Below are 20059 nucleotides of genomic sequence, written 5' to 3'. Positions count from 1 at the left end.
TTAGGCTCCCCACAGAACCTGCATTGAGCTCCTGGCGCGTCTATCCCCCTTCACGCACAAGAACGGCAGTGTGACGGCTTTCCCGCCGACATTGCGAATTTAAAGCGGTACACCCTAACGTCCCAGCTCTCTCAAAGTTGCTCAAAATCCCCAGGCCTCTCTGTCAGCTTCCCAAACAACACAGTCAAGCACTACCATTTCTTTTTTTTTTTTACACTCACAACAAAAGCCCAGTTGCTAAGAGCTGACAGGGACTAAGCACTCAAGGTTCCTGCCATAGCAGGAGCCGAGGCAACAGGCAGAAAGTTCAGAAAGAGGATTTCAAAGCTACAAACTGCCAGAAGTTATGGCTCTCAAGGTTCCTGTCACAACAAGAGCCGAGGCACATGGCTGCCTAACCAAAGGCCAGCAGGGGAATAATACAAACTGCCAGAAGTTATGGCTCTCAATGTTCCTCTCACAACAGGAGCCGAGGCACATGACTGCCTAACCAAAGGCCAGTTGGGGAATAAGCCACACACCGGCTAAATTCCACAGAGAAAAGTGAATCCCACTGGACCCGCTTTTCTTGAAGCACTCAACCAAAAATAATTCCAAGTACAGGGTATTAGTTAAGAAAATCTAATCCTACCAGACCATACTGACTGCTCAGGCTGCATGTCTACCCTCTGCTGGAGACTGAGATTTACTGGCTGCTTGGGGGTTGGCTGCTACCTTATACTGGTTTAAGTTTTAGTGTTCTCAGTCTCCCTCTGCTGGTAGGCGTGCATAACCCAAGTGTCTTGACCGGTCTGGAGGGTCGCTGAGGAATTTCAATTTCATCATTGGAGATGTATTAATTAGGTCTTTCCAGTTAAAACTGAAAATCAGTAAGTCCAAGTACAATTAATAACCCAGGAAACTGATTCCAAGAGGTTCAGAATTTTTCGTGGAGGAGCAGCCTAGTGGTTAGTGCAACGGGCTTTGATCCTGGGGAACTGAGTTCGATTCCCCCTGCAGCTCCTTGTGACTCTGGGCAAGTCACTTAACCCTCCATTGCCCCTGGTACAAAATAAGTACCTGAATATATGTAAACCGCTTTGAATGTAGTTGCAAAAACCTCAGAAAGGTGGTATATAAGTCCTATTCCCTTCCAGAGCCCTGAGATATTAAGAATACATAAAGCTATAACCCACTGGTCTACATTCTCTTACTCCTCACTTATTGCCGGAGCAGTAGTCTAATGGCTAGTACAGCGGGCTTTGATCCTGGTAAGCTAGGTTCAACTCCCACTGCAGCTCCTTGTGACCTTGGGCAAGTCACTTAACCTTCCATTGCCCCAGGTACAAAAACTTATATTGTGAGCCCTCTAGGGACAGAAAAAGTACCCGAATATAATGTGTACAGCACTGCGTACATCTAGTAGCGCTATAGAAATGATTGGTAGTAGTATAGCATTATAATATATATGTTATTACCTCTTTTTCATATTGATGGAATGTTATTTCCCCAGCTGAGTCCTGAATACACATATCATACATAAAATCAGCAGGTCCTTTGCCAGCACCCAGGAGGGTTTTCCCTTTTCAGATCCCTTATCAGAAAATTAGCTCAACGCCTCCAGCACATTCCATGCTTTCTAAAGTGGTGTACAATTCAAATTTTCTTAAGGCCCAATACTTGTTATTTTAGCTACCTGCTAATGGGTCTCCACTGAATCCATGTAATGAATACTGACATTGATTCCACAAACATGTTGCATGTGCATCAGTGAGATGTGAAAGGTTACAGAACATCAAATGTGGCATACTGCCACCCTGGCTTCTTTAGGAGTAGAGAGGAGCTACAGAGCAGATACTGAGGGAATTTCAAAAATTATAGGTGTTAGAACATTGTATGGCTGGTGAACCTGCAAATCTGGCAGTCAATTATCAAAGATTTCTTGTTGGTGTCATTAGGACAGTATTATTTTAATACTGTCCTAATGACACCAACAAGAAATCTTTGATAATGAATTACTACCTGCTGTTAACAGGACTGCTATTTCAACATTCCAAGCAGTACAAAACAAAACAAGTCCAAGTCATGACATCCTCACTTTGCAGACTTACCTGGTTCCAGAGAAATTTAATGGACTCCTCCTGCACAAGCTTCTGGATCCGCTCCTCTTCACACTCCTTTTTTAATCTAGGATAATGAACATGTAGTGCATGCCAATTAATCCTCTGCTGTTGAAGATAGAGGGAAAGAGTTGCACAAGAAGTGGCTACACCTGCTGACCTAGGCCTGAATCCCACCCAATCCACTCACTTAACCAAATTGCAAGTCAGTTCCCCCCAAAAGTGGCCCTTCCTACACTTGGGGCAACCTTTCAAAGCTTCACATGATGTGCAGATGGTTTAGCTTTGTACAGCACATCATGTATGTGCTAAATAAAAGAATGGATATATCCAAGGCAAGGAGAGTTTAAAAAGGATCTAGCCAGAAAAAAAAAATTCACAGGAGTGGATAAATAAAGTTGCCTATACAGGTATATTTGTCTGAGGAAGAAATGGAAAGAGGTGAAAAATGAATGTACTCAACCTGAAGAGAAACAGCCCATGGGTACCTCTGTACTTGCCTATCTTGCACCTAAGCCTCCAAGTAAGAACTGCCCTCATTATGGATGAGAAAAAGATGGCAGAGGTAATAGGTAGCAGATGCACCTACCTGGTGACTTCCTCAGTTAGGAAGAGGATGTGCTCCTGCATTCTGCTGAGTCGGATTTCACTGCGTGCCTCTTGGGCTCTGCGATTATATGTTCTGGTATGAAAACCTTTCCAACAGGCCTGAAGTTTTACTGCTGCTTTGTTCATTCTCTGGAATCTATCTGCATCTTGGTCAAGGAAAGCTGGGCCCTTTATTTTGGTCTTCTCAAAGACCACATCAGGACACCTAGTATTGGTTGCAGATTCCACATGAGGCAGGGAAAAACTGCATGAACTACAGTTCATCGTCACAGAAGAGCTCACTGGATGCTTGCCCATACTAGCAGTAAAATTCTCATTGGACATCACATGATCAGGGGAAGGGAACACTCCAGCCTTCTTATTTGTCTCTCTTATTTCTTCCCTTACAATAGAATATTCTCCTGTTACCCAGGAAGTCTTTTCTGGTTTTTCTTCTTCTTCTTTATTGATCTTTTTCACAATTTCCAGCATAGTATCATCGACATCTGGTTCAGTAGTCATTCCAGGTACCCTCTCTTCCATAGGAGACACTGGAGAAAGTCCTGGCGCAACAGGCATGAAGGTAGACTCCGAGGAAAGAAGACTGCAGTTGAGTTTATCCTCGTCAGTTTGGATATCCTCCAGATATATATCATTGAGAGCAGGTTTTCCAGTGGGCCTGGAGCCCAAGGAAGTACTGACTGCACAGGAATGGTTTTCATTGGTGTTTGCTCCCAGCCAGGAATCTACCTGGACTACAGGTTCTTAAAAAAAAAAAAAAAAAAATTGAGAAGCTTCATCCCTCAACAAAAACAAATTACTTAAACTATTTCATTCATATCAAGGTAATAGAACTAAAGATAGGTTCTTGATATAAAAGACAATGGCTAGATTCAATATAAACTTACTAGTATACAACACCATAAAACATTTGTACGAAAGATGGAACACTACCGAGATCTTATTTAAGTATGACACCGCTATAAACCCGTTGATCGCCTGATTTTCCTTTAAATTTTCACAATTAAGAATCCCCTGTGTTTACTGCAAGTTTTCATGAACTCTGCAAGTGTTTTCGCCTCCATATCCCCTTTTGAGGCTGTTTCATGCATCTAACCTCCTATTTTTCAGTGTTATTCCTGAATCTACCTTCTTGGAACCTCATACCGTGGCCGCTTATTTTACAGCTTTTCAGATGGCCAGTTACCAAATAGAAGAATTCCTTTCTCCAGGCCTGTAGCACCGTTGGCAGCTCACTCCCTGCAAACTCCTCCCTCTGAACGGTATGAAAAGCTACTGGGAGTCCAATATGATATCAACTAAACATGTCACTATCCACTAAATGATAGTGGTTGTAGTGCTGGTTCAGTTCTTATACAATTTGAGTGATAGTACTCTTAACGCATTGCTTAGAGCTATACATTTTAAGTGGTCTCCAGCAAGTCAACAAGCCAGGAGTGTGCTCGTTCATTCACATGGAAGCATGAAGCAGCATCTAAATTCAAAATGGACACCAAAGAAATGAAGGCATTCCTATGCTCACTATGGTTATCTCATAGCTACTGGAATTCAGCAAGCAGTACCCCAGGGAGAACAACCACCCATTAATTCTGCAAGACAGATACATTTTGTACCATCTCTGAAATGTCACTTAATGGTACTTCAATAGCAATAAAACAATTATAACTGTAATAAATTTGACATCTACAAATCTTACAGTGAGATTGTGTCACATTTTACACACTGAGAGGAGTAATTTTATAACAGGCTGTCAAACTTACGTAGCAGATATGTATATAGGTTGTGCCTATTTTATAAGGGGAAAAGATGCACATAAAGTGAGATTGCCTACCTGTAATGGAAGTTCCTTATGTACAGGAGAGGAAAACAGCCACACTTCCAGGTGATATTATCAAGACAGCTCTCACAGACAATACTCTCACCTTATAGTTGAGGAAATCTCACACTGGTAACCACTTCCTCCCTGTCAGTTCATAATATAACTGGATAATAGGCTCAACAACGACAGTGGGAAGCATAAGAGTTATTTTTCCCTGGTATCCATGAAGAACTTCCACAATAGGTAAGCAATCACTTTCTCCATGGACAAACGGATGGAAACAGTCACAGTTTCTTGCAACTCCCAAGCTGGAGGTTTACTCTGGATTTTTCTTTACAATACAACCTGTGCTGGTGCTTTCTAGGTGGATGGCGACATAATTAGCTTCTTATGAAAAAAGGTTCTTAAGTATGGCTTGGTTGAAAATACTGTCCAATAGAGAAGACAAGTTCAGACAGCAGTATGTAGCTAAGGTGCACACTGATGACCACATTGCTGCCTTGCAAATCTCTATGATACAAACCATCCCCAGGCTGGCTACTGTTGCCAAACTTGCATGTAGTTGATGAAAAGTAACATGGACAGAAGACAGGACATCGGCTGAACTGTAACAAGTCAGTGCAACAAGATAATGTACGTTTGGTTACTTGAGTGGTTGAATTATTTGGATTGAGGATTATGAAATGCTGAGAACATTTTTCTATCTGGTGTGTTGCGTGCAGCTAATGTATTACTGCACACCTGCAGTCAAGTGTATGCAAAACAGCGCTGGGGGAGCATGCTACTTTGGGGGGGGGGGGGGACTGGAAAAACAATTAATTGAGCTGGAATTTCAACATAACATTTGGCAGAAATTTAGGATGAGTATGTAGTACTACTCTACTCGGGAAGAAGTACAGGGAGGATAAAAGACCAGTACTTGAATCTCACCAAGTTGTTTGGTAGAAGTGATAGCTATTAAAAGTAGCAGTTTCCATGTGAGGTATTAACACTGAACAAGTGAAAGGATCCCAAGGGTGATCCATACACTATCTTGCAAAATGAGGTCATTTAAAGTCATGACCTTTTGGCTGCTGGCCTTCAAGTTGCAAGCAAAAATTTGGTCTTACCTGCTAATTTTCTTTCATTGAGTACAACCTGACCTGACCACAACAGAACTCATGGGTTATGCTAGTCCAGCAGATGGAGACAAAGACACAGGAGGGAGGCATCCAGAGTCCTCAACCAGAAGCAACCTCACCTGAACAAGAATATCCCAGTGCCTCACCCCATGTCACATTCAACCAAAAGCTATGAACTGAATGGAAAGGTCCAGAATTTAGGTAACGGGGGAAGGCCTCTGGATCAAGGAAAGAAAACTTAGGGATAAGGCCAAATTTTAATTTCCTTTTTGCCCACCAGACCAGTTCACAACTCATGGGATGTAGCAAAACAATCCTTAAACTGGGCAGGATTAAGAAACTCATGCTGCCAAAACACCAGCTCCAAAGGCATCCTCCTCTCTGGCCTGAATGTTCAATCTATAGTGCTTGTAAAAAAAAAGCGTGCAGAGATGACTAGATAGCAGCTCTGTAAATCTTAACAGAAGAAAACAGACTGATTTATTTGTTGCATGTGTACCCCACATTTTCCCACCTATTTGCAGGCTCAATGTGGCTTACATAGTACCGTCAAAGGCGCTTGCCCAGTCGGTTGATAACAAATACAAGGTTGTATAGTGATCGAATGAGGTACATGTGGAGGATCGGAAGGGATGAAGATTGCGTGATGTCCAGTATGATCATTAGTAATGTTATGTTCCTGGGTAAAGAGGTTTACGTTGGGTCGTTGGGGTAGGCCTTTTTGAAGAGGTTGTTTTTTTTTTAGTGATTTCCTGAAGTTCAGGTGATCATGGATTGTTTTCGCCACTTTTGGGAGGCCATTCCATAGATGTGCGCTTAAGTAGGAGAAGCTGGATGCATAAATTGTTTTGTATTTCAGTCCATTGCAATTTGGGTAGTGAAGGTTTAGGTATGATCTGACTCTGTTTCTTACTGGTAGATCTATAAGGTTTATCATGTATCCTGGGACTACGCCGTATATAATTTTGTGGACTAGAGTGCAGATTTTGAAGATGATCCGTTCTTTGATTGGGAGCCAATGCAGCTTTTCTCGAAGGGGTCTGGCACTTTTGAATCGTGTTTTGCTGAATATCAATCTGGCTGCTGTATTTTGGGCGGTCTGGAGTTTTTTTGTGAGTTGTTCTTTGCATCCCGCATAGATTCCATTGCAATAGTCTGCATGACTTAGGACTATTGATTGAATTAAGTTTCGAAAGGTTTCTCTTGGGAAGAAAGGTTTTAGTCATTTGAGCTTCCACATTGAGTAGAACACTTTCTCTATTACAGAGTTTACTTGGCTCTCGAGAGTAAGGCTGCAGTCGAGTGTGATGCCGAGTATTTTCAAGCTGTCTGAGGTAGGGAAGGTGTGTCCTAGAGTATTTATGGTTGAGGGTTTGTACTTGTTCTGTTGAGAGGAGAGGATGAGGCAATGCGTTTTTTCAGTGTTCAGTTGGAATGAGTTTGCCCAGGAGTCCATGATGTTCAGGCCATCGTTGATTTGATCGGTTATTTCTGTCAGGTCATGTCTGAAGGGGATGTAGATTGTGACATCATCTGCGTACATGAACGGGTTAAGGCCTCGATTGGATAAGGACTGTGCCAGTGGAATCATTATCATGTTGAAGAGTATTGGTGATAATGGTGATCCTTGAGGTACTCCACAGACAGCTTTCCATGGTGGTGATATGTTTGAGTTTGATATTACTTGATAAGTTCTGGTGGTTAGAAAGCCTTTGATCCAGAAGGTCAAGATTCACCCAAGAACAGGTTTTTAGGGATTCCAAGATGGCTGCACGCTAACGCGGCTTGCTGCTGCATCATTCTATTTCAATGCCTAAACGACGAGGAAGGGCTCCTGCCCGAGTTCCCCAGACTCCTTCTCAGATACCTGGACCAATGGATCGGTTCATGGTGCAACAGAGGGTTGGTGAGGTTTCCGGGACTGGTTCAAGATCGGGCGCTGGCGTGATTGAGGAGCTTTCGGCGTCCCTCGAACTTGAGACAACACTGAGTCCCGAGGTCAGAGTTCCACCCCCGCAACCAATGGCGGCAAGTTCCCCGCTGTTTGGAACGTTGGCGCCTCCCCGAAGTTGTCAGTTTGCGCCGACGCTGGGGACCCAGGTTCAACTAGCTTCAGCAGGAGAGAGAAGGGTAATGCCTCCAGGAGAGACTCACCAGCCTGCAGAGGTAGCGGGAGAACTACAGGCGACTGGAGGAAGAAAGGCGGCTCATGAGACTGTATTTCCTGCTGAACTCATTACCAAACCTAAGGAGGTAACGCTGGACTCATTGTGGGACCTTATGTCTCAATTGGGACAAATGTTTCTTGTTTCTAAAACTAAACATTCCCAGCAAATTAATGAGATGGAGCAAAAGATTGAGAAGCAAAAATAGAGGTTGAAAAAATGATTCCTAGAATGGATACTATGGAACAAACTGTAAAGAAACTGGAAAATATACAATTTTCACTTTTGAAAGAAGTATCCAGTTTAAGGATTAAATCTGAGAATTTAGAAAATTATACTAGGAATCAAAATTTGCGTTTTGTCAATTTTCCTTATAATTCAATGATAAAACCAGGGGACATGTTAAAGAGATACCTCATGGAAAATTTATGTATACCAGAATCAAATTTAGCACCCTTTTCAAAAACGTTCTATCTTCCTCCAAAATTGATGGAACAAAGTGCACAAAAAACTCTGGACATTACAGCCTTTCTTGAGACATCGGATACATTACAGGCCACACCAGCGACTTTGGTCGCTACTGTGGCTCTAATTCCTGATAAACAATGGCTCTTCCAGATGTTTTTCAAACATAGGGAGAAGCCATTTCTAGGTTTGCATGTATCCTTGTTTCCCCGATTTCTCAAGAGAGACGCAAAAGAAAAGGAAACAATTTCTCATGATGAAGCCGGCGGTAATTCAATCTGGGGGTACTTTCTTTTTTAGGTACCCCTGTAAATGTGTTATAAGGTTTGATAATGTTAAATATACCTTTACTGATCCGTCTCAGCTTTCCAAACTAATCGCCTCTAAGACAACAGCTGGAGCAACATAATATTTTATCACCATAATCCTTCGCGTATAGCTATTTTCCTTTCTATTTCCTTATGTCTCCTCTAATTCCTAAGTCTTGGAATTCTTGTTAAGGACTTGAGTGATTTCTGTGATAATTTGTGTTGTTATAATCTATGTTACTGGTTAACTATATGTTCATATCACTATCTTTCAAGATGTTATGCTTGAAAAATTATTGTAAATTATATAAAAATAAAATAAAAAAAAGACTCACCCAAGAAGCCACCATTCCATTGGCAAATAAAATGAAGATGCATACCTGTAGCAGGTATTCTCTGAGGACAGCAGGCTGATTATTCTCACCAACGGCCCAGGAGACCGGAAAAACTTGAGACTAAATGAGAAGTCTCTGGAACGCTCCGTGGCGCGGGCCGAGCGCACCTCGCATGCACAAACGGCTTCCCACCCGCGACGCGAGCGTGAGACCCTCAGTTTAATAAAAAAGCAAACCAGAAACAAGAACAACTCCAAGGGGAGGAGGGCGGGTATGTAAGAATAATCAGCCTGCTGTCCTCAGAGAATACCTGTTACAGGTATGTATCTTCATTTTCTCAGAGGACAAGCAGGCTGATTATTCTCACCAATGGGTTATCCCTAGCCTCCAGGCTCATTCAAAACAATGAACACTGGTCAATTGGGCCTCGCAATGGCGAGGACATAACATAGGTTGACCTGAAAAGAAAAACTACTAAGTGAGAGTGCAGCCTGGAACGAAACAAAAATGGGCCTAGGAGGGTGGAGTTGGATTCTAAACCCCAAAGATTCTGCAGTACCGACTGCCCAAACCGACTGTCATGTTGGGTATACTGCTGAAGGCAGTAGTGAGATGTGAATGTGTGGACTGATGACCACGTTGCAGCCTTGCAAATCTCCTCAATGGAGGCTGACTTTGTGAGCCACTGACACAGCCATGGCTCCAATATTATGAGCTGTGACATGACCCTCCAGAGTCAGCCCAGCTTGGGCATAAGTGAAGGAAATGCAATCTGCTAGCCAATTGGAGAGTGTGCATTTTCCGATAGCAACTCCCCTCCTGTTGGGATCAAAAGAAACAAACAAATGGGCGGACTGTCTATGGGGCTTAGTCCGCTCCACATAAAAGGCCAATGCTCTCTTACAATCCAAGGTGTGCAACTTTGTCTTCACCAGGGCGGGTATGTGGACGGGGAAAAATGTTGGCAAGACAACTGACTGGTTCAGATGGAATTCAGACACCACCTTCGGCAAGAATTTAGGGTGAGTGTGGAGGACTACTCTATTATGATGAAACTTGATATAAGTTGCATGCACTACCAGGGCTTGGAGCTCACTGACTCTACGAGCTGAAGTAACAGCCACCAAGAAAATGACCTTCCAGGTCAAGTACTTTAGATGGCAGGAATTCAGTGGCTCAAAAGGAGATTTCATCAGCTGGGTGAGAACGACGTTGAAATCCCATGACACAGGGGGCATTGACAAAAGCAAACCTCTCATGAAGTGAACAACTAAAGGCTGTCCAGAGATAGGCTGACCTTCTACACGTTGATGGTAAGCACTGATTGCACTAAGGTGAACTCTTACAAAGTTGGACTTGAGACCAGACAAGTGTAGAAGGTATTCAAGCAGGGTCCATGTAGGACAAGAAAAAGGATCTAGGGCCTTGCTGTCACACCAGACGGCAAACCTCCTCCATTTAAAAGAATAACATTTTTTTGTAGAATCTTTCCTGGAAGCAAGCAAGACTCGGGAGACACCCTCTGAAAGACCCAAGGAGGCCACCTCTAAGCTCTCAACATCCAGGCTGTGAGAGCCAGAGACTGAAGGTTTGGATGCAAAAGCGACCCCTCGTTCTGGGTGATGAGGGTCAGAGAACACTCCAATATGGGACTTGGGATAATTGATCACGAAGCCCAGAAGTTCTAGCACTTGAATAGTCATCCGCATTGACCGTAGAGCACCTGCCTCCGAGGTGCTCTTCACCAGCCAATCATCGAGATAAGGAAACACATGCACTCCCAGTCTGCGTAGCGATGCTGCGACAACTGCCAGGCATTTTGTGAAAACCCTGGGCGCAGACGCGAGACCAAAGGGCAGTACACAATACTGAAAATGCAGAGTTCCCAACTGAAATCAAAGATACTTCCTGTGAGCTGGGAGTATAGAGATGTGAGTATAGGCATCCTTTAAGTCCAGAGAGCACATAGCCAATCGTTTTACTGAATCATGGGAAGAAGGGTGCCCAGGGAAACCATCCTGAACTTTTCTGCGCATCACTATACCTTGAGTAGCTACTCAGGATGACACATCAAAAGTGTCGTTACCCCTGGCCAGGAATTTGTGACATGCCTTCTGCTGCCTGACCACCTGGTGAAAAGGTTCGGCGAGCTCCGGAGGAAGTGCTTCAACCAGACAGTTGCCTCACTGAGTTCCACAAGTGTAGAGCTGGTAAGTTTGGATCTTGGCGGCGAGCATAGCAACCTGATACGTTTTCCTCCCAAAAGAATCCAAGGTCCTAGACTCTCTGCCTGGGGGCGCCGAGGCATAGTCTCTAGTACTCTTGGCTCTTCTGAGAGCAGAGTCCACCACCATGGAACCGTGAGGAAGTTGGGCCTTCACCATTACAAACTTTCCATGGACTCTGTACTGGGACTCGGATTTTTTGGGGACCACTGGGTTAGAAAGAGAGAACGACCAATTTCGCATAAGCACCTCTCTGAGTGTATTATGAAAGGGGACCATTGCAACCTCAGCAGGCGGAGAAGGATAATCCAAGACCTCGAGCATCTCGGCCCTGTGCTCACCCACAACCTCCATAGGGAATGGATTGTCCTTAGACATTTCCCGGACAAAAGATGAAAAAGAAAGACTCTCAGGCAGACATCCTCCTTTCAATTGGCAGAATAGGATCAGAGGGGGCCCCAAATGACTCTTCCTCCGAAAAGTATCTGGGGTCTTCCTCCTCTTCCCATGAGCGCTCCTCATCGGTATCGAACAAAAGCTCCCTAAGAGCAGCCCGCACCCAAGCCTGTCTCGACGTCGAGGGACGACGACCTCATGGGGGATGTCGAGAAGTTGATCCCTGCCTGGACTCCGGCGAAGCTTCCTCCACAGACGTCGAGGGGGAATTGACCCGGGTGGCGGCACCGAAGACGGGGACCTCACCACAGGCGATGGCCCAGATGCCACCTCCGCAGTCAGTACAGAAGGCGCAAGCACCCCCGAATCTAAAGCAGATTGGCGCAGCAATCCCTCCAGAAGCTCTGGAAGAAGGGCTCTGATGCGTTCGTCAAGAGCTTCCATCGGAAAAGGCTGAGGGGCCAGTGCAGGAGTCGGTGGCCGAATTTGAAGGGGCTTGAAAGCCGGTACCAAGCTGCCAGATGACCAACACATCAGCACTTCCTGTATGGAGTGTGAGCGATCCTCCCGGCGCCACCGCTTTTCGGGTGCCGGCTTCCTTGGCTTCCCGGAGCTCTCGGTACCGTGCATGGAAGGAGAACGATGACGGTGCGTCTTAGCCTTCGCTCAACACCCGTCATCGAGACTCCTCGGTACCGAAGAGGAGAATGTGGAATCCTCACGTCTCCTCGGGGCCGGGTCCGGGGGGGCCTGCATAGCAGTAGGCCTTGAGATAGGTGGAGACCCACTCGATGCCTCGCTGCTCCCAGCACGATGCGATCGTTCGGCAGCCATTATCTGCGCTCTCGATGTCGCTGCTTCCCTCGACGTCGACGACGTCGGTACCGATGTCAATGCAGATGTCGAAGGACCGGACCGATCAGAAAAAAGTTTCTCACGTTGAGCCTCCTGGGCCACTTGGGTCCGTTTCTTCATGAAAAGACACGGCTTACAGGCAACTGGCAGATGGTCGGGCCCAAGGCACTGGAGACACCACGCGTGGGGGTCGGTACCCGAGATAGTCCGGTTGCAGCAAGTACAACGCTTGAAGCCGCTGGGATCGTCGATGCCATGGGCAGGAAAACAGCGGCTGTGAAATTAAAAGGCTCGATGGCACCAAATAGAAAGGCACAAAAAAAGGAACAAAAAACCAGCCGCGCAGCCTAAAAGGCAGCCGCAATGAAAAAGAAAGGAAACTTGAAGAAGTGACGAAAACTAAGAAAATAAAGGAACATTTTTTTTTTTTTTTAGAATGTTAGAACTAAAACTATTACTTTAAGCTAAGAAGAAAAAGGGGAAGTGTAAACGCCAAAAACCAATCTCCTGAGCCGAAAAAAGCGCAATCAAGAAGATGAACACCCTCCATTCGCGGATCAAAAAGAGGGTCTCACGCTCGCATCACAGGCAGGAAGCCGTTCGTGCATGCACGGTGCGCTCGGCCCGCGCAACAGAGCGTTCCAGAGACTTCTCGTTCTAAACTTTTTCCGGTCTCCTGGGCCATCGCAAACGACGACCCATTGGTGAGAATTATCAGCCTGCTTGTCCTCGGAGAAACCAATGCTCCTTGGGCTTCCCCCAATTGTAGAGCATCGCGATCCCAACGAGAACAATGTTGAACCAGTATGTGCCCTCTGTGGTGGGTCAGATGCTGACCGGTCCTGGGGCCTACTCTTAGCGTCCAATGTCAAGAGAGGTGAGACCTCATTGATGAAGGTGTACTCCCAGTCGATGCTGAAGTCTTGGCAGCCATCGAGTCAATGCTTCCAGTGCCGATGTGGATATATCAGCCTTCGATGAGCCAAAAAGCTTCTTCTGTTGAACCTGCCACGCCTTCTGAATCCTCAAATGCATTTGCATACAGAAAGAACAACAGGTCCAATGCACCCGATGTACCAGTTATGCGGGTCCACCACAGAAATCACCCAATTATATTGAGCACACCTCTTGAAGCCACTGGGTGTCTCTTAGATATTAAGAAAAGGATTGTGGCCAAATTAAACGCCTCAATTTTAAGCCGGAAAAAGGGGCATTTTTCAAATTGAGGTTGAGGTCGGGGCCCTGGCCTAAAAGGGCCTAACAATACGCAAAAAAACAAAGGAAACTTCAAGGACTGAAAAACTAAAAGAAATTAAAAGGGAAACTGAAGAAAGGGTAAAATAAAAAGAAAAAATCCAAGAGGAAAACCCACACAGGAAGGCACAAGAAAGTAAAATACAAAAGCACAAATTGCACTTGTGGAGAACACAAAGATACACCCTCCCTGCTCCGTAGAACAATGAAGGCCAAGGAGAAGGCACTACTAGCACATGGGCGTTGGCACACTGCTAGAAAGTTCTTGGATCTGCACCAGACTCCGTTGGATGATGTCATGAGTAAATCGGCATAAGCGTGCTCTCTCTAAAAGAAAATTTTTTTTTTTTTTTTAAGAATTCTTGTGATGCTTGGAAATTTTGCAGCAGCATATTGCCACTTCCTGACAGAGCTTTGGCACACATGAATGCGTTAGCTTTTCTGTGCATTGTATGTGCTCTACACTATTTTTAAGGAACAGTGATTGCTACACAAGTCCTTTTATCTATTTATTTTTTTAAAAAGCTTCTCTGCACAAAACAATGTTTGAGGATAAATGACTGAGTATGTTTAACATGCATTTATATAAAAACTAGTAAAAAAGCCCCGTTTCTGATGCAAATGAAACGGGGGCTAGCAAGGTTTTCTTCTGTGTGCATGTGGGAGTGTGTGTGTCCCTGCCCTCTGCCCTCTCTCCCTTCCCGTGTGCTGTCTGTCCTCTCTGTCCCCTCCCCCCTCGGAGTCGAGTCCTTCAGTGTTAAGTTTCCTGCTGTGCTGTGTGTTTATGTTACAGAGATAGTGAGGGCTTCTGCCCTCTCCCCCCTCCGAGTCCTTCACTGTTACAGAGAGAGCGATTTGATTTCATGCTTTGCTGTGTTTTCCTTCACTGCTTGTGTTAGAGAGAGAGCGAGGGTGGGGCAGACACTCATGGGGAAACCGGATATCTCTCCCCTTCACACTTCCGGCTGGAGGCTTCATTTAGAACTTTGGTGGTGCCTTTTATATATAGAGAAGATTGGGACATATGATTATAAACATGTGAAGTAAGCGAAAGTGCTGTCTTCAGCACAAAGTGAAAGTACTGCATTTATTGATCATGATTTACTGCCCCTTATATGATAAAATAATCGTATAAGGACTATTATGACTATGAGGTTTTTTGAACAGCGCACGTTCTTTTTGAACTTTAATATGAATGGAGCGTTTTAGAGGTTTTTGTGATATTAAGCTTTCACTTCTTTTCAGGTGAGAGAGATACTGTATACGTTTTTATAACAATTTCCAAAAACGTGTCAGTTTTATAAGTGCCCTGTTATAAAATCACCCCTCCACATGTGATGCTATAGCTGGCATTGGTAGGGTGGTATAATCAGTCTGTTTCAGAACAAGGCCCCTGCTCCTCCAACTAATTCTGGTATTATGACAGGAATTGCTGCCCAGCAGCAAATATATTCTTGCTTTTCCTAAGGTGGCAGGTAAATTAGTATCATGTCCTGGTGTCCCATCTGTTTATTTTTTGGGGCCTGGTTAAAGAAATAATTTCAATAAATCTATGTGCAACAGAATTCCACAGGGACTCGGTCATATAAAATATTCAGACTTAAGGTACAGGTCACAATATTATCTGTTTGTGGAAGGAGATAGCGAACATCCTAGGATACTTCGGGAGGAAACGTACTCAGATGGTTTAATGGATTCCTAACCACAAGAACATATCAAGTGATATCAAATTCAAAAACATCACCACCATGGAAACCAGAATGTGGAGTTCCACAAGGTTCACCGCTCTCACCAACCCTTTTCAACTTAATGATGATACCATTAGCAAAGTCGTTATCCAACCACAGACTTAACCCGTACATCTATGCAGACGATGTCACGATCTACATCCCGTTCAAAAACGATCTAACTGAAATCACAAATTAAATCAACCACAGTCTCCAAATAATGAACTCATGGGCGGATGCATTCCAGCTAAAACTAAATGCAGAAAAGACACAATGTCTCATACTCTCCTCACAATATAATACGAACAAACCCACCACCATAAACACCCCTGACTATACCCTTCATATTTCAGTCTAAAAATTCGAAGTTACAATTGACTGGAATCTTACACATGAAAGTCATGCAAAAAACATAGCAAAGAAAATGTTCCACTCGATGTGGAAACTAAAAAGAATCAAACCGTTCTTCCCAAGGGAAATATTCCGCAACCTAGTACAATCAATGGTGCTAAGCCACCTAGATTACTGTAACGCCATCTACGCAGGATGCAAAGAACAAATCATCAAGAAACTTCAAACTGCCCAAAACACAGCAGCCAGACTCATATTTGGAAAAACGAAATACGAAAGCGCTAAGTCCCTAAGAGAAAAACTACACTGTCTCCCACTAAAAGAATGAATTGCGGTCAAGGTTTGCACCATGGTCCACAAAATTGTTCACGGTGAAGCCCCGATCTATATGTCAAACCTCATAGACCTGCCACCTAGAAACACAAAAAGATCAGCACGTACATTCCTGAATCTCCACTACCCCAGCTGTAAAGGACTTAAATATAAATCCACATATGCATCCAGCTTCTCCTACATATGCACACAACTATGGAACGCACTACCGAAGGCCATAAAAACAGCGCACGACCTAACAATCTTCCGGAAACTACTGAAAACTGACCTATTCAAGAAGGCATACCACAACGTTCCATCCTAACAACAGGACAACAAGACAACTAGACTTCACAGGAACTAGACAGAACCGTACCCCTACACCTGACTGATAACCAAATGGCTACTAATGAAAGTTACGCAAGACGCACTACCACTTTATTTCCCATGCGGGAATGAACTCTTCATAACTGATTATCTAACTTTTGCTATAATCTACTCTATCACTCAGGAACCTCTATGCAATACCATATTGTTTTATACTGTACCATGCATGCACCTTAATGTAATACCATCAGTATTTCTCTACCCGGAAATGGCGATTGCCATTACGGAATAATGTAAGCCACATTGAGCCTGCAAATTGGTGGGAAAATGTGGGATACAAATGCTACAAATAAATAAAAATAAATAAAATATTTAACAGAATGCGATATATTCCTTTTGATGTGGGCATCAATCTGAAACTGTCTTTTTTTATAAGCATTCATAGATTTCTCCATAGCTCTTGGATACTATGGTTCTTGGATTCTTATAATTTAGCAACGTGCTATGACAAGTTACTCATTTTTGTTTCATAAGCAAAGGCAAACAGAGGAACAGCAATTGCTGACAGGGCTTACCACTTTGATACGTTACATGTGGTCCCTGGATCAGACTAGGAGACTCAGCAGCAATGACAGGTACTCTGTTTGGGGCGCAGTTAGCAGAATGTTCTTCATTTCTACTCTGGTGCATTAACTGCCTCTGATGTAACCTAAGGCAACACAAAAACAAAACTGTGGGCATGCTATTGCTTTATGATGGAAGTCTGCCATCTAATGGCCAAATGGCCCTACTGAAGTCCCTAAGAAACAGCAAAAAGATACTTTGAAAACAAATTATAAGAATGGACAACTGACATCATTTAATCAAAAACAGTAATTTTACAACAGGGCGCCTAGTAGGAGCCTGTTCTTTATAGAAAAGTAGACGCCTACCTTCCTAACATACTAGCTTTAAGTGTGTGTGTGTGTGTTTATATATATATATATATATATATATATATATATATATATATATATATATATATACATACATACATATATACACACACACGCCTAGAATTTAGGCACAAGCACTTACACCAGCCACAGAGCTGGTTTAAAAATGGGCACCTAAATGCAAAAATACGAACATATTTTAAAGCATTCTGTAAGGTATGCACCTGTGTACATCTTTCTTACAAATACATGCTATGCAAGGTATGCGTGTATTCAGAATGGCAGGTGGAAATTTGGAATGCAGATAAGCGCTAACATTCTAAACATTAACTGTGTGTAATACCCACATAAATGTTAGTGCCTATTTTATAGAATTGCCCCCAAAGTGGGAACGGATTCATTTTTCTCCCATCAAAATAAAATGCACTTTTTCACAATATTACATGCATCATTCATGTGTAGTAATAACATATGAATCATGCATGTAGTACTGGACAACCAGAAAAAACTGCAATTTAGTATAAAAATGTGGGGAAAAAAATCTCCGCTGTTTCCCATTTTCTTAGTTATTGTTCATGCTTGACAAATAATCTGTATGCTTATATCAATAATACTTCTGTGAAACAGCTAGATCTTTTCAGATAATCTTTTCCTTACTTTAAGTACTGTTAAACTGAGACATTAGTTAAAAAGAAAGATGACAAAATAATTAAGATGATATTTTTAGAAAGTGTTTACCTGGAAGCTTTTTTTGGCTCCTCTGCACATCCATCTCGTATCAGAAGCAGGATTGAGATCTGGAATATAAGCCTTTATTTGCAACTACCTGTGGACTTTTCCTATTTGATATTCCCCCCTCTCAATCAGGAGAACCTTCTGCATGACAGTGCACAGCACTGAGTCACCAGTGGACCCTTACTTTTAAAAGGATAATGCATACTTATAGCACAAGTGTTCTGGATTACTGAGGACAGCCTAAGAAAGGGCCTCTGCAGCTCTGTTCTCAGCCACAGGCAATTTCTGCTTTTATTAATCTATATGTGGAAGAGAAATTAACAGAAAACATGCAGAACATAGTTCATGGAATTCTTTCCAACCCCACTGACAAGTGCACATGTGGTTGATGAAGAAGGGATCCGAATGCAGCAATTTGCAAACATTGTTAGTCTGTAAAGAATTTTTTTAAAAATGAAACCAAGCCTGACAAAACATTGATTTGCTAACAAATAGCAGGTAGGGGATTGCTTCTCCCCTCTTCTCTACTCTCCTGATCACAGACAGAGATACACACAAAATACAAATAGACAAACAGAAGTATAGGAATAATTCCATAAAGTGTGCTCCACATGTTTTCCACACTATGCATCTCCCTCTGCTAGACTGGATCTTAGTAATTCAGAATCTACAACAAAACAAATTAAATACACATCTATTACAAAACCTATAGAATGAACCATGTAGCTTTTTCAATGATTGCTATATACGGTGACATCTAGTAATTGAAAGGAGGGGTTTTTTTTTTAACTGTTTGCAATGTGTACTGCTAACTAGTGATGAGCAAACAGCTTTGTAAACATGGGGGGGGGGGGGGGGGGTAAGTGTTTCATTTTCAATTTTTGTTTTGAGTATTTTATGCAGTACAAGTTGGCTATAGGGTTTTTTTTCTGAAAAATGATAAAATTGAAAGCCCTAGTAAATACGCAGTTTTGATACAGCATCTGGGTGTTTGAAGTCTTTTTTCCTCATATGTCTCGATTATTACAGTTTACATTAAAATTTTGAACTTGATTCTTTGTTGATGCATGTATAGCAGGATTCTCAAAAAAGGTTCTGGATGCATCTAAGCTGGAAAAGCTCTCAAACTGGGCTCAGTCAGAGATGTCTCCTATCAGTGAGGGATTGTATCCTGTTGGCCATGGAGAACGCCCATTACAGCTAAGTAAATTGGTTTGGTGTGAAGCAGGAACTGCTTCTCCCACAGAAATGCTCTGCATCAATATTGGGGGGGGGGGGGGGTACTTTATTTCTCTGGCCCATTTTCATATTCCTTATTCTGTCCACAGACAGACCATTGTCGACTCCTTTATGGTGGGATAGAGACAACAACAAAGGAGGAAAAAAAAGATTCACAGGAATAAAGACATATTGAAGCCTGAAGATACTGACCTCTGCTTGCTGAGTATTTTTTCAAGCTTTGCATCCTCAGCAGTCTGGAGGCCCAGGATGGAGGTAAGTGGGCACACAGCAGCCAGATACTGGACTAACTGAATGTGCTGGCCTGGGCGGTAAGAGCGCCCCTTACCTTGGCTATAAAGCCATTCTGCTTTCAAGCTGAACAAAAACAATAACAAGCAAGCAAAACAAAAAGAAGATATAGATCAGGTTGCTACAGAGTTACAAAAAGGGTCATCTATGTTGGTATTGATGAATTTCATTCATCAACTATCCACCAAAATTTCTCCTTCAGACTGGAAGAAAGGTGGGGGGGGGGGGGAAGTGTTCAAAACACTCTCCTCCCCTCCCAGCACTATATGTATTTTCTGCTCACATTAGATTCTTCCCCTCATCATGACATTCAACAATAGGATGACTCCCAGATGGAGAGGGGGTGGGAGGGTCCTCAGGGGCCTGGCTCCCCCCCACTTCAGGCTCAAGCCCTGTCCAACATTGTGGCAGCCAATACATGGCTGGCAGGGGTGCTTAAGCCTCGCCAGTCAAAGAGTTTCAACGCCGGAGCCCTGCCCATGCTGCCTAGC

The 20059-nt window shown here is 43.4% G+C and overlaps 1 protein-coding gene across 5 annotated transcripts in view; it reads right to left on the bottom strand.

Annotated features, from left to right (window-relative positions):
- CEP97 (centrosomal protein 97) overlaps window positions 1-20059 on the bottom strand; it is an 81019-nt gene that overhangs the window by 18028 nt on the left and 42932 nt on the right. For 4 of the 5 annotated variants that reach the window (XM_030204152.1, XM_030204151.1, XM_030204154.1 and 1 more), the window contains 4 exons: window positions 19470-19634; window positions 16944-17077; window positions 2689-3451; window positions 2091-2166 (listed from right to left, as the gene is read on the bottom strand). In XM_030204152.1, the coding sequence (XP_030060012.1) occupies window positions 2091-2166; window positions 2689-3451; window positions 16944-17077; window positions 19470-19634 (1138 nt within the window). The remainder of the gene's footprint in view (window positions 1-2090; window positions 2167-2688; window positions 3452-16943; window positions 17078-19469; window positions 19635-20059) is intronic. The other variant, XM_030204156.1, reaches the window with a different exon arrangement.

This window comes from Microcaecilia unicolor, chromosome 5 (genome assembly GCF_901765095.1).
Source record: "Microcaecilia unicolor chromosome 5, aMicUni1.1, whole genome shotgun sequence".
NCBI lineage: Eukaryota > Metazoa > Chordata > Amphibia > Gymnophiona > Siphonopidae > Microcaecilia > Microcaecilia unicolor.
This window is presented reverse-complemented; position numbering and strand designations above follow the sequence as displayed.